We start from the raw sequence: 14,047 nt of genomic DNA on the forward strand, positions 1-14,047 counted from the left end.
CAAGAGATGAATACACCAAGCAGATTCAGAAGGATGTAGGTTGCAGTAGGTACTGGGAGATGAAGAAGCTTGCACAGGATGGAGTAGCATGGAGAGCTGCATCAAACCAGTCTCAGGACTGGAGACCACAAAAACGCCTTTTGCTATCTCTCTCAAGCTCCTACAAATCTCTTGCTTTCTTCTTTTCCTATTAGCTTCTGTGGGAACAAAGACTTGTAACTACATTCTGAGCATAAATGTTGGTAACACTGTAAAATGTGATTCTCACAATATCTGAACGTCATAAATTATTCATAGAGTACCTATTCACTACTGCCAGTATTACCTTATTTTACAAAACAATCTGACTAACTGTTTAAATGTACAGTAAAAATTATACCTACATTTAGATAGCGGCCAATGTTTCCAGCATTCTTAGCATCCATAATGTAACAGTACTCTTCTTTACCAAAGAGTTCCCTTACTGACTTGTATTTTGACTTCTTTTCAGCATCAGAGACGTTCACACCTGGAGTGAAACTGGATGGCAGGCGAACTGTAATTTGAAGGATTTATAGATACAATGTTGCTGTTATATCATCATTTAATAGTCATCCATCTGTCACAGAAAAATAATGTACACTTCAAGCCAGGCACACACTTGTCATAAACTTAACAGATTTCAAACTTAGAAATTCACTGAAATGTTGCCAGCATTTTTTAAAATATGTTCAAAGTTAAATGTATTTATTTATTTATGATGACAGGAGAAAATACTAGACAACCATTACAACAGATATATACATTTCTACACCACACACGATCTACAAACCCAGAATGGGTTTGTAGCTCTAACAAGGGAACCTCCCCATCTCGCCCCCCTCAGGTTTAGTTATAAGTTGGCACAGTGGATAGGCCTTGAAAAACTGAACACAGATCAATCGAGAAAACAGGAAGAAGTTGTGTGGAACTATGAAAAAAATAAGCCAAATATACAAACTGAGTAGTCCACGCACAAGATAGGCAGGAGGGCCATGGTCCCGTTGTTAGCGTGAGCAGCTGCGGAACAAGAGGTCCTTGGTTCAAGTCTTCCCTCGAATGAAAAGTTTACTTTCTTTATTTTCGCAAAGTTATGATCTGTCCATTCGTTCATTGACGTCCCTGTTCACTGCAATTAGTTTAGTGACTGCGCTTTGCGCCCGCACCGCAAAACCATGCGATTAGTAGACGAAAGGACGTGCCTCTCCAATGGGAACCGAAAACATTTGATCACAAGGTCATAGGTCAACCGATTCCTCCACAGAAATACACTGGTGACGGCATGTGTGTCACATGACAGTTATATGTTGTTGACCCACCTAACTTGTACACTTGGCGAATGGGTAAAAAGATTCTTCTACCTTGCCCGATTTAGGTTTCCTTGTGGATATGATAATCATAAATAAAATAAAATAAATTAAACTTTTCACTCGAGGGAAGACTTGAACCAAGGACCTCTCGTTCCGCAGCTCCTCACGCTAATCATGAGACTACGGCGCTCCTGAGCTCACACTTTCCTTGATGTTGCCTACCTTGCGCAAGGACTACTCAGTTTGTCTATTTTGCTTTTTTTTTTTTGTTTTTTTGTTTTTCATAGTTTGACACAACTTCTTCCTGTTTTCTCGATTTATCTGTGTTCAGTTTTTCAAGGCCTATCCACTGTGCCAACTTATAACTAAATCTGAGGGGGGTGCGATGGGGAAGTTCCCTTGTAAGAACATACTGCAGACAAATTGTGAAGATCTTCCATTGTCCCTCTAAGTGTTCTGAGGTAACATTCAGATGTTACATTGCTCTTTGCCGCAGTCACATTGAGAACATCCATCGCCAATGGTACAGCAATGGTCCACATCTGCCCCCCGTCAGTTCTGATCTAAATCAGTACTCATCAGTATTGTTGTGGCATATGAAAACCTGTTGGTTGCTCCCATGTGGTTTTAAATAATTGGTGACACAACAAGGCAGTCAGCTCTTGCCACTGACGGTTCCAGGCATCTTTATGCTGAAATGCCTGTCCTGCAGGCTGATTACTGTGTGGCATGATAGTTTTCTAGACCTGTCACAGGGGCTCTGGTAATGAAATTTCTGTAGAAACTGGTAATTCTAGGTTGTTTTTTATTCTTGCCCACACATTCAGCAATGACTGTGGTCTTATTATGGATGGTGGTGTAATGTTACTAACAACCAGTAGCCAGTGTGTTCGTGAAACAAATACACACTGTGATGAGGCACATTGACCAGGCCGTGTGTCAATTAGTGTAGTGTGAGCAACAATTAGTTGGGTGGAATAGCAGCACTCTGCGACAGTATGAAAGAGCTGAAGTTGATCTGAGGACTGTTGCAAGGGCATCCCAGGTAGTTCCTTTTAATGCATCCCAGGCAGCTGCTTTCAAATTCTGGAGTATAATGTTCAAGGACCTGTAGAAGACAACGTGCAACTTCACAGCAGAGGAAAAATTCATGGCTTTAAGTTGATAATTATTAATTTTATGGAAGCTCTTATTAATTTCATGGAAACTCTGGCACAAATTTATCTCAAAAACAAACTAGGGCACCAGTGTAATCTGACAGTGCCAGAGGAATGCAAAAGGTAGTTTTAAGTAGGTCTTCAAACTTGTACCTTGATAAACGCTTTTTTAATTGTCATGTCCAATGTTCAGTAAGAAGCCAACAACCAGCAACAGCCTGTGTTGACATGGATATAGATGTTTTGTTAGTAATAGCTTGTTTATAAATATGGTTCAAGAGATTTCCTTAGCAATTATATGGAAGACTTCAACTAACAAAAGCTCGAATTTAAGTTGTATCACAGAAAGTATCTAAATTAATACAGTATGCTGTTAGAAACTAATAGTTGGTCTCCTCTGACAATTTAGAATGTCTCTCATCACATACAAAATACGCAGAGAATTGGAAGACAGAATGCTGCTTCACATTTATTTTAGTATATAAACTTATTTCAGCTTTATTACCTTCATTAGTAGATGTCCTGATGATGTAGATGGACATTTGTTGCCTTTGAGTAATGTCCTACTATGACATAACAGGCTCCATGTCCCACAATAAAGAAACATACAGGATAACTGACTTGTCTCCTAGAAACAGTCACAATGCAGTACCACGAGACCAGCATATGCGCGTGCCCCCCCTCCCCCCCTTTCCCCACCTATGCAGTGCAGACAATATGCAATATTTATTTGTAGTGATAATTGTATTTATCCAACCATGCAACATTGTTATTAGTCCTACATTCATATTTAATTTCCGTTGACCACTTTAACATAACTACATAAACATATTGAATGAGTGAATGATTATCTGCATATGATGCTCCTCCCTATATTCCGTGTTCTCTCTACCCACTGATTGGCAGTGATCTCCACTCCATCACTCTCCTTGCTCTTCAGTTCTCTGTAGGTCTTACATCCAATGTATTTTATACACTGAAGTGCCAAAGAAACTGGTATAGAGATTCATATTCAAATACAGAGATATGTATACAGTTAGAATACGGTGCGGCAGTTGGCAATGCCTATATAAGACAACAAGTGTCTGGCACAGTTATTGTAGGTTATCACGATTTAAGTAAATTTGAACGTGTGTTGTTGTCAGCTGATGAGCGGTGGGACACACCATCTCTGAGGTAGTGATGAAGTGGAGATTTTCCTGTACAATCATCTCACGAGTGTACCGTGAATATCAGTAATCCAGTAAAACTTCAAATCTCTGACACCACTGCGGACCTGAAAAAGATCCTGGAAAAACGAAACCAACAATGAGTTAAGAGAATCATTCAACGTGACAGAAGTGCAACCCTTCCACAAATTGCAGCAGATTTCAATGCTGAGCCATCAAGAAGTGTCAGCCTGCGCACCATGCAACAAAACATCATCAATATGGACTTTCGTAGCTGAAGGCCCACTTGTGTACTTTTGATGACTGCTTGACACAAAACTTTACCCCTTGCTTGGGCCTGTAAACACCGGCATTGGACTGTTGATTACTGGAAACATGTTGCCTGGTCAGATGAGTTTGATTTCAAATTGTATTGAGTGAATGGGTGTGTACAGGTATGGAGACAAAGAGACAATTTCATGAACTCATGAACCCTGTATGTCAACAGGGGACTGTTCAAGCTGGTGGAGGCTCTGTAATGGTGTGAGGCGTGAGCAGTTGAAGTGATATGGGACCTCTGATACATCTAGATACGACTCTGACAAGTGACACATAAATAAGCATCCTGTCCGATTACTTGCATCCATTGATGTCCATTGTGCTTTCCGATGGACTTGCACAACTCCAGCAGGACAATGTGAGACCCCACACATTTACAATTGCTACAGAGTAGCTCCAGGGACACTCTTCTGAGTTTAAACACTTCCGGTGGTCACCAAACTCCCCAGACATAAACATTATTGAGCATATCTGGGATGCCTTGCAATGTGCCGTTCAGAAAAAATCGTCACTCCCCCTTACTCTAAAGGATTTATGGACAGCCTTGCAGGATTCATGGTATCAATTCACTCCAGCACTACTTCTGACATTAATCGAGTCCATGCCATGTCGTGTTGCGGCACTTCTGTGTGCTCATGGGGGTCATACACAATATTAGGTTTACCAGTTTCTTTGGAACTTCAGTGCAATTTGATTCAGGTGCATCAACCAACCGTGGTCTTTTTCTAGTTCTCTTCCATTGCCTTCATTACTACACTGAGAAGTTAATCATGTTTCAACAGATAACAAATAATCTGAGTCTTTTCGAATCCATAACATGTCATTAAAAGGTTGTCCTATATGTATACCTGGTATCACTAGAAAGAGCTGTGTTCTATTTAATTTGTATTGTCTCGTTGTATGTTTCTACCTTTGAATTTTACCAAACATGTAACATGCAGCAACTCAAAATATGCTCTTGTGGGTAAGCACTTTCTTCTGCCAACTTCTTCAATTCTCTTCTTATCTGCTCATCTGAGGATACTGTCATTTGTGAGCTTACCAATTCATTTTATTTTCAGGATGTGCCTTTATCACTTCTCAAAGGAACTGTGTTTTTCCCCCATTTGTTCCAAGATAAAGGTTTCTTAGCTAGATTTTGCCCACACCACAAATATTAGGTTGGTGCATCAAGTTCACAGCGTTTTGGTTTTGTACATTTGTATTTCATTTGCTACGAGTTTATTTATCAATTGTCATCTTTTATTTGTAGTTCACAGTTGCTATTTGAGTTTACATATTACCATTTTGTCATTTGGAATTGTGGAGAATAGAAAATGGAACGCCTACATGTGAAAGCTTTCCGAAACAATGTTTTATTGATGAATCAGTACATGTGTAGCAATAACTACACACCCGAGAACACATAATAACCACCAAGTATGGAAAAAAAAAAAAAAAAAAAAAAAAAAAAAAAAAAAAAAAAAAAAAAAAAAAAAAAAAAAAACAACCTGTCAATATCAATTTACATATCTTAACATGTCCCTTTAAATTGACATTGACAGACAGTATGAAGTCTAAATGTACAGTCGCTCCTTGACACATTTCACAAGGTCACAATTTCTTATATTTGTTTCATGTCTGGATTTGTTAACCCGTTTTGTGAAGGCATTGGCTAACACTTCTTCAGAAGGCAGATGTTCAACATTAGTAACACCTGACTCAACACGCCTTCTTATGAAATGCTATTTTATATCTATATGCTATGATCTCGAGTTTGTCATAGATTCTTGGCTAACTGAATGGCTCCATTATTACCACAATACACTAAAAATGGCTTTATGACAATGCTTGGATCTACCTCAGACATAAGGCATAAATAGATACACAGATCAGTGTTTGAGCTGTTCAATTTCAGTTTTCTTAATACATCATCAGTTTTTTGATTCCAAGTCCTACCAGCCTTAAACAGCTTTCTTCGGCCTCCATACTTCTCCAGAAGTTGCAAAATTGTCTGGTGGAATGACAAATTTCTTCATTTAGGTCTCCATAGATATAATCAGTAGTAAAGTCAACATGGTCGATCTTTGGGTTCTCCTGAGCTGCCACAGCCAAGAGATATCTAATGGATGCATGCTTGACCACTGGTGCAAACGTTTCCTGCAGGATGTCTATGTGGACAAAGAAAAAAAATTCCCGGGGGCGTACAATTTCCCGGCACTTAAGAAAACGAAACTCAGAGAAAAAGACACGTTTTGGGAATATCTTTGATGTGCAGCAAAATGTACGCTGCGTATTTCCGTATTACGAAAACACACATTGGAATTCCACCAAACACCGCATGATACTTTCCGAACCATTGAAATCGAGATTTCGATGGGCTTTTGTAAGCCGTTCGTAACTTATGTCACGTGATCACGCCAGCCGATGACAGCGGATATTCAGAGCATAGGACACGTGATGTAGTCAGGCAATAGCAACATCAGTGTTAAGTAGCGCGCCAAACAGGGAAAGTTAATAGTTTAAATTAATATACATAGTGTTGGTACAAGAAAAGCAAAGCTTTCACATAAAATATTGGTCTCAAGCTGCAAGACAAGCTAAGCTTTTGCATATGCTGTTGATCTTTTTTGCGCGTGTTACACTTTAAGACACATCATACAAATGTGCCTGTAAAATTTTTAATAATGACATAAATGTCTAATCTTCAGGGTTCGAGGGTTCGAAATGCTTCTAAATGGCTCGACATCAGACAGCAGATTTTTAAATGAGAGTCAAACGTTTTGTGATTTAATAAATTCACGGTCCATTCTTGTACGTAGTTCAACTTACGTAAAAGGATATTTACTTTGAAAGTAACGCCTTTCAAACCACCAATCGTAATATTTTCCCGCGGCCTTTTACAAATAGGTTCGTTTCAACAGTTGCCAGAGAGCTCAGGTAACAGGTGACACCGCACTTCGGTAGATATCATGACATAGGAAGCCCATATGTACGTACGTGTAAAAAGATCATCAATGAAAGATGATACTGCAAGAGCATCGGAATTTCGTGAACCATCTTAAAATGTGCACATTTAAAGTGCATACATAAAGGCACACTCGTATGTCCAGATTCCCAATGAAGTACCGTAGACCCCGACCTGATATTAAGCTTTTAAGTGTGGTTTTCGGGATGTAAATTTTCTTGGAGCACCAGTACTGTACTATATCAGGTTTGGTTCTTTATTATGGCATAATAACATACGTGCTAGAAAATGAAAACGTGCACTTGAAATACAGCGAACAGTTGAAACTACCCAGTACTGCGGAATTAAAACATTTCGTTACAAATACATTGACTGCCTCTGCAGAAAAGATTAGCAAAAGTCAAATTTCTTTAGCAAACAGACAAAAATAACTTCATTGTTCCGCAAGGCGATTTATGCTTGATTGTCAGAAAGGTGGAAATAAAAATAAAATCTGAAACCAATGACATATTTCAGCCTTTAGTAATTATGTGAATGTGTTTTAATTCACTTGATAGCTCCCGGCTACAGATATCCGTTTTGTTTTCATTTGATGTGAGAGTAAACGAAGGGGAAACAGCAAAATCACTGAACGTAAACACGGGTCACGTGGAGACTACCCACTATAGCTCAGATTGCTCTGCGCATCAGCCCCGGGTCTACATTTGCGAACCTTCATCTTGTGGCACACATCTTTCTGAAAGTCTTAAACATAAAACGTATGTATTAGAGGAAATGTAAGACATATAATTTGGTCTTAAGTATGCCAAAGTGGAGTGCCATGCCTCTTCATAAAGAATTTTTCTACCGCACGTCCAAACTATATTCAGGAGAGTGGAAACTGAAATGACCTGTGGTGCCTCTCCTGCTCCCAGTCGGCCGGTTTGACAGTCTATTTTGTCACTGTCTGCTAGATAAAATAAAACAGGCCTTTCTAATACGGCAGCAATTTTGTAATACACCAAATAAACGAGACACTTTTGGCAGAAATGGTCATTTTTATAACACGACAGAATATCATCCAATAAGTATCAATATCAAATCCCTATTAGGCCAACTACAATCAGAAAACTTTATGTTAGGAAATAGTTTCACGTTTCATTCATATGCACCAGCTTCTCAAGCATGAGATCGAAAACTAGTATTACGAAATTTTTATATAAATTTGGAATCGTCTTATTCTTCCATAATTTGTGCGATGTCCTCGATTATTCTCTGTCCTCGTTCTAACAAACAATCCTGTCATCACCAATTCTGTAGGTATTGTTGCAACTGTCAAAATTTGTTCGCCGATTAACTTCACTAACCCTGGCAGAACCACAGGTTTAGTTCTCCCGCAATTATTCTCCGGTTAGGCGTTGTTACATTTTCGTACAACACGTTTTCCGCGTTACTTCCATAATAGAACTTAAGCGGCTGGTAGCCGGTGACTGTGCTACTGGTCCTTACTAGTGTAGTGATCTGGCCAAACATTTTCTGTCAAAACATCATTTTCTTGGATACACCGAGAAGATGGTACATATTCTTTCTCACCTGTTATTCCTATCAGTCGTTTATTTCCATTCTGATAGTATGAATCTATTGATTTAGCTAGTAATTATAACAACACTGATCATTCCCACACCCAATCAACCACATAATCAGACAGCGATTGCCATTCATCTACTCAGCTTTACTCCACTCAGCTCGTATAGCCCCGTCCCCTTTTGTCTGTGGAAAGTTTATTTCTAGATGCGACGAGGATTCTCCTGACGAGACATCACGTACACTATGCATGCATTCAAAAGTTAGCTTATGATTCATTCAGAAATCAACTTAAAATTTATTCAAAAATGTTCAAAAACCAACAGGGAAGTGTTTCAAAATCATATGACTAATTGATAGGCAAATGTGCGCTAGATGCTAAGTGCTTTGTGAAACAAGTTCCCCCCCCCCTCAAGAATATGAATTTGGCGCCCCCTTTTCCCAGTAGTATCTAGCTGCTTGCTGCGGCTGCTTGCACAGCCAACAGCCACATTCCTGTTGACGGAAGCGGGAGAATCTACTACTCAAACGTGACTCTACTGCGCGTGCGCATGAGCCCGCGCGTAACTGCTAAAACAAATCAAATGTAAACATGAAACTTCCTGGCAGATTAAAACTGTGTGCCCGACCGAGACTCGAACTCGGGACCTTTGCCTTTCGCGGGCAAGTGCTCTACCATCTGAGCTACCGAAGCACGACTCATGCCCGGTACTCACAGCTTTATTTCTGCCAGTATCCGTCTCCTACCTTCCAAACTTTACAGAAGCTCTCCTGTGAAACTTGCAGGAGAGCTTCTGTACAGTTTGGAAGGTAGGAGACGGATACTGGCAGAAATAAAGCTGTGAGTACCGGGCATGAGTCGTGCTTCGGTAGCTCAGATGGTAGAGCACTTGCCTGCGAAAGGCAAAGGTCCCGAGTTCGAGTCTCGGTCGGGCACACAGTTTTAATCTGCCAGGAAGTTTCATATCAGCGCACACTCCGCTGCAGAGTGAAAATCTCATTCTGCAAATGTAAACAGTTGCGACTTCACGCTCATTGGAGGCAATTTGTTGTTATGAAGCACTGCATAGTCTTCCTAAGGCCTTTGACAAATTTTCAATTGGCAGACGCTTGCATGAGCACTTGTGTCGTCGTTGTATATGGCGCATTTCCTTTACAATTTAACTTCATTTTTTTCTCTCGTTTATGTTTTATTGTTGAAGTAATATTTTGCAGTAGAGGGATACAGTAATATCCTTTGTTAGTGTGTCGGTTCTTACTAGTCAAAATTACAAAAATTTAACTGAAAACTAAAACAAAGAAAAATTCCCGGAATTCTAAAAATATCCCGGGTTTTCCCCGGTTTTCTCCCGGATGAAAAAAATCCCGGGTTTTTCCCGGATCTCCAGGTTGTCTCGGGTCGTAGACACCATGTCCTGATAATCAACACCTTGAACTTGAGTACATTCTTTTATCACTGGATGTGCCTTAAATGTTTCTGGTGTGCTGCTAGTCCAAGGTTTTATTTTTAATACCTACTTAGTCTTGAGTGCTTTTTGCCCCCTGGGTGGCTCTACTTCAAATGTAGAGCCAATACAGAGGCTTAACAACATTCATTCTTCCCACACACTAATCGTGGTGGAACAGGGTTGTAGGGATCAAATAGTGGTACCGAAAGTACCCTCTGCCACACACCATTAGGTAGAGATGAGAATTCATTTTTCATTGCTTGTTTTCCATTCTTCATTGTTTGCTACTTTCAAAGTTTCTTTGACATCAAACATCTTCACTTGGAAGTCCTTCTTTCAAATAGGTAATGTCTTGGATTTTGTTCTCTGTTTGACCTTTGAGCTGCATTTTGATTCTCATGACCCCTGTCTTGAGCTTCAGTATCTATTGAATCACTGTCAAAAACAAAAAAAAAGATTCACTATCACTGTCTTCTGATTTAACTTCTTCTTCAGTTTGTGAAGTACTGATGTCCTGAAGAACTGCTTCTTGTTCTAATCCTAGGACATTTATGGTCTTAGGTTTCTGTGTCTTCGAACTTGGAAATTTCTCATCCTCCAGGAATTTTACATCCCTGCTGACAATTATCTAGGCACTCTCCCTATTGATGAATCGATAGCTTTTGGTTGCCTGAAAATGGCCTACAAACGTCAACTTCTGTGACTTCTTACCCCGCTTTTTGTGATGGGGTTTTGGAATGTGAACCATTGCACTGCAGCCAAAAATTCTCTGATTACGACGTTAATATGGCGTCTCATCTCTGAGAGTGGTGAATGGTGAACAATTTGATAGGTATGCAGATGCAGAGATAGCTAAAGCCCAATACTCCCTTGGTAAGTTAGCATCGAACATCACAGTATGAGCCTTTTCAACCAATGTTCTATTAACTCTGTCAGCAACACCATTTTGCTGTGGACTGTAACATACTAAAGCTGGTGGATGATACCCTCAGAAGCCAGAAATCCTTTCAGTTCATCACTGACATACTCCTTTCCATTGTCAGACCGCAACTTCTTGATATTTCCACCTGTCTGCTTTTCCACCATGGCTTTGAATTTTTTTAAAGACCTGTGTTAACTTTTATTTTTTCTTCAAGAAATAAACAAACTTGAATCTTGAAAAATCATCAATAAAGTGAGAAATATTGATTTCCACCAACAAACGCTATCTCCATTTGCCCACACAAATCAGAATTTACTAAGTCTAAGACCTCTTTAGAATACCTCTTGCAACATTTGAATGGAAGGCGTGACTGTTTTCCCATTATGCACAACTCACAGGGATCCTTAACCACAATATCTACATTTAGTCCCGCTGCAACCTTTGACAACTTCAGCATACTTTTGCGATTCATTTGTCCTAGCCTGCGATGCCATAATAATCCACTATCTTTCGTATAGTAGCACTGTTTCATGTCACTTGTATTTAAACAATAAATGCCATTTTTAGACGATGCTTTGGCAATTAGTTCACCTTCTGCATCATAGATGAATCCACCTCTTCTTCTTCTTCTTCTTCTTCTTCTTCTTCTTTTTGTTGTTGTTGTTAAAAGTCACTTTATGCCCTCTGCTTGCAATTTTACTAACCGAGAGCAAATTTACAGCCGAGTTTGGGATATGAATGATGTCAGATGCTTCTACTTCTACTGTTCTATCACTAGTATTAGATGGTCAGATCAACAATTCCAGTAGTCTCTGTTACTAAGCCATCATTTCCCTTGCTCACCGAACTGTTACATGGCTTGACATTATGAACTTTTTTTTTCCATCATTAGTAATGTGAGTCAAGGCACAGGAATCTAAATACCACATATCCTTTCCATGAGACTGTTTACCATCAACAGCAATAAAAGCTCTCTTTTGTTGTGCCTGTTTCCTAAATACATATCCGTCGTCATTATTTTTTGACAAGTTTCCTCCTTTTTCTTCCTTGCCAGAACCATATTCAGCAATATGATTCAGTTTATTGCATTTAATAATACGCTTTGTAGGGTTCTTTTTAATTTGTATATAGAGCAGATTCCTCATTTCCATTTGTGTCTTCATGTTTGATGTCTTGTAACAGTTTCACTTTAATAGAATTTCCCATGATACATGTGCCACTGCTTTCAAGAGACATAATCATAGGCTGATAATGATCAGGTAATTCAGCCAGGAGCAAAGTTCCCATCCACTCTTCTCTCATGGCAAACTTGATTTCATTTAACTTAAACAAGGTCATCGTTATTCGACCGTAGTAGTAGCATTTATCTTATTTGGCAGTGATTAATGATCTAAGCAAGCCCACTCTATGTGTGAGTCCTGAGTCTTCAAATGCCTTTTCCAAGGCAGTCTAGTCTTCTGCTGGTGTCTGTGTGTCCCTTATATGGAAATAATTCATCTTGTCGACAAAAAATATAATCCAGCACTGTGTCTTTTTGTCCCTCTTCTTTAAAGAATCGTAGTGCGCCGGTTCCAAAGGAGGGTTTTTAACAATATCCTGCAGTTCATCATGGATCAAATAAGCCTTCATGGCAAATTTCCACGTTGAGTAATTTTCATGCCCGATCAACTTTTAAAGCACTGGAGGTCCAGTTGAGGCTGTACCACTCATTTTTAACTTTGAGAGAGAGAAAAGAATATCAGCAGTCTGCAGGCATGATGATCAATCAGCAAAATAGGAATGATCAGCACACACGTAACTTCCGTACAGGCTCTGGATTTCCATGCACGACTTGGCTTTTAACATTTATAAAACCTTACTTTCACATCTGTGCCTTTTATTGAGCTTTTTTTTAAATACACACATGACAGCTTTCCAAAACAACATTTTATTAATTAATCAGTGTGCACATAACAACAACTACACACTCCAGAACACACAAGTAACCACAGAGTACTTATAGCACAAAGGCGTAAGCAAAAAAACTGTCAATGTCAATTTACATTTCTTAACACTTCTGTTCGAGTTCAATAGAGGGCTGAGAGCAGCCAAGGTGTCAAAAACATGTGCGCTGTGTATAGGGCCAATTGGACAGAGCATGGCACGAAAATGGTTTTCTCATTTTGAGGAAGTTCATTTTGACTATAGCAAGTCTTCCATGTTCAGGAAACCTACAGGGTTGATGAAGATTGTTTAAATGCACTAATCCACAATGATCCATATCAGTGTACTCAAGAAGTAGCAAATGTGATTAACTGTGATCACAGCCCCACTGTGCGATATTTGTATGCAATGGTGAAGGTTCAATATTTGGGTGTAGGGGTATCACATGCTCCAAACCAAAATCACAAAAATAAGCCATGTGCGCATCTCTGCTTGCTCATCATCAATTGACTCATGAACAACACCAACAATTCCTATCACGTATCATTACTACTGGTGATGAGAAATGGTGTCTTTTTGCTAACGTAAGGAAAATAAAAGCGTGGTTGAGCCCAAACAAAGCAGCAGAGACCTGCACACATGCACAAAGGATGATGATATGCGTCTGGTTTAACAGCAATTGTGTGGCATACTACAAATTGCTTCCCTGAGGTGTAACCATCACTGCTGACATTTACTGTCGACAACTGAGATGTGTCCCAGACGCAATCTACGAATAACATCCAGGAAGACAGCATGATAACACCTGCTCGCCTTCTGCTAGTCTGACACAAAACACTATTCAGAAGTTAGGTTTGTAAGTTGTTCCGCACAACCTTATTGACCTGATCTTACACACTGAGATTTTTACCTTTTCTACTCTCTATCAAACAACCTTCATGGCACTTCCTTCCCATATGAAAATGCACTCCAAACATGGCTCAATGAGTTCTTTGCCTGAAAACCATGTGACTTCTACCGTTGTGGTATCAAAAATTTACCTCGGCATTGGCACACTGTTGTAAATAGTGAAGGAGAATATATTACTGAGACTAAAGTTTCTGTTATGTGTATATCTGTTCTGTTGATTAAACTTATGGGAAAATGCTACGAACTTGTGCACCAATCCAATGTAAGCTTTCAAGAAAACTCGCACGATTTTAATTTTAAATATGAAAGTAATCTTCTCTTTATTAACAGTAATGTTAACTATGGAAATTTTACTTCTTCTCT

The 14,047-nt window shown here is 39.4% G+C and overlaps 1 protein-coding gene across 3 annotated transcripts in view; it reads right to left on the reverse strand.

Moving 5' to 3' along the window:
• LOC126284590 (histone-lysine N-methyltransferase SETDB1-like) overlaps positions 1 to 14,047 on the reverse strand; it is a 318,415-nt gene that overhangs the window by 20,061 nt on the left and 284,307 nt on the right. For all 3 annotated transcript variants that reach the window (XM_049983633.1, XM_049983631.1, XM_049983632.1), the window contains one exon: positions 384 to 535. In XM_049983633.1, coding sequence (XP_049839590.1) covers positions 384 to 535 — 152 coding nt within the window. The remainder of the gene's footprint in view (positions 1 to 383; positions 536 to 14,047) is intronic.

Source organism: Schistocerca gregaria, chromosome 8 (assembly GCF_023897955.1).
Source record: "Schistocerca gregaria isolate iqSchGreg1 chromosome 8, iqSchGreg1.2, whole genome shotgun sequence".
Lineage (NCBI taxonomy): Eukaryota > Metazoa > Arthropoda > Insecta > Orthoptera > Acrididae > Schistocerca > Schistocerca gregaria.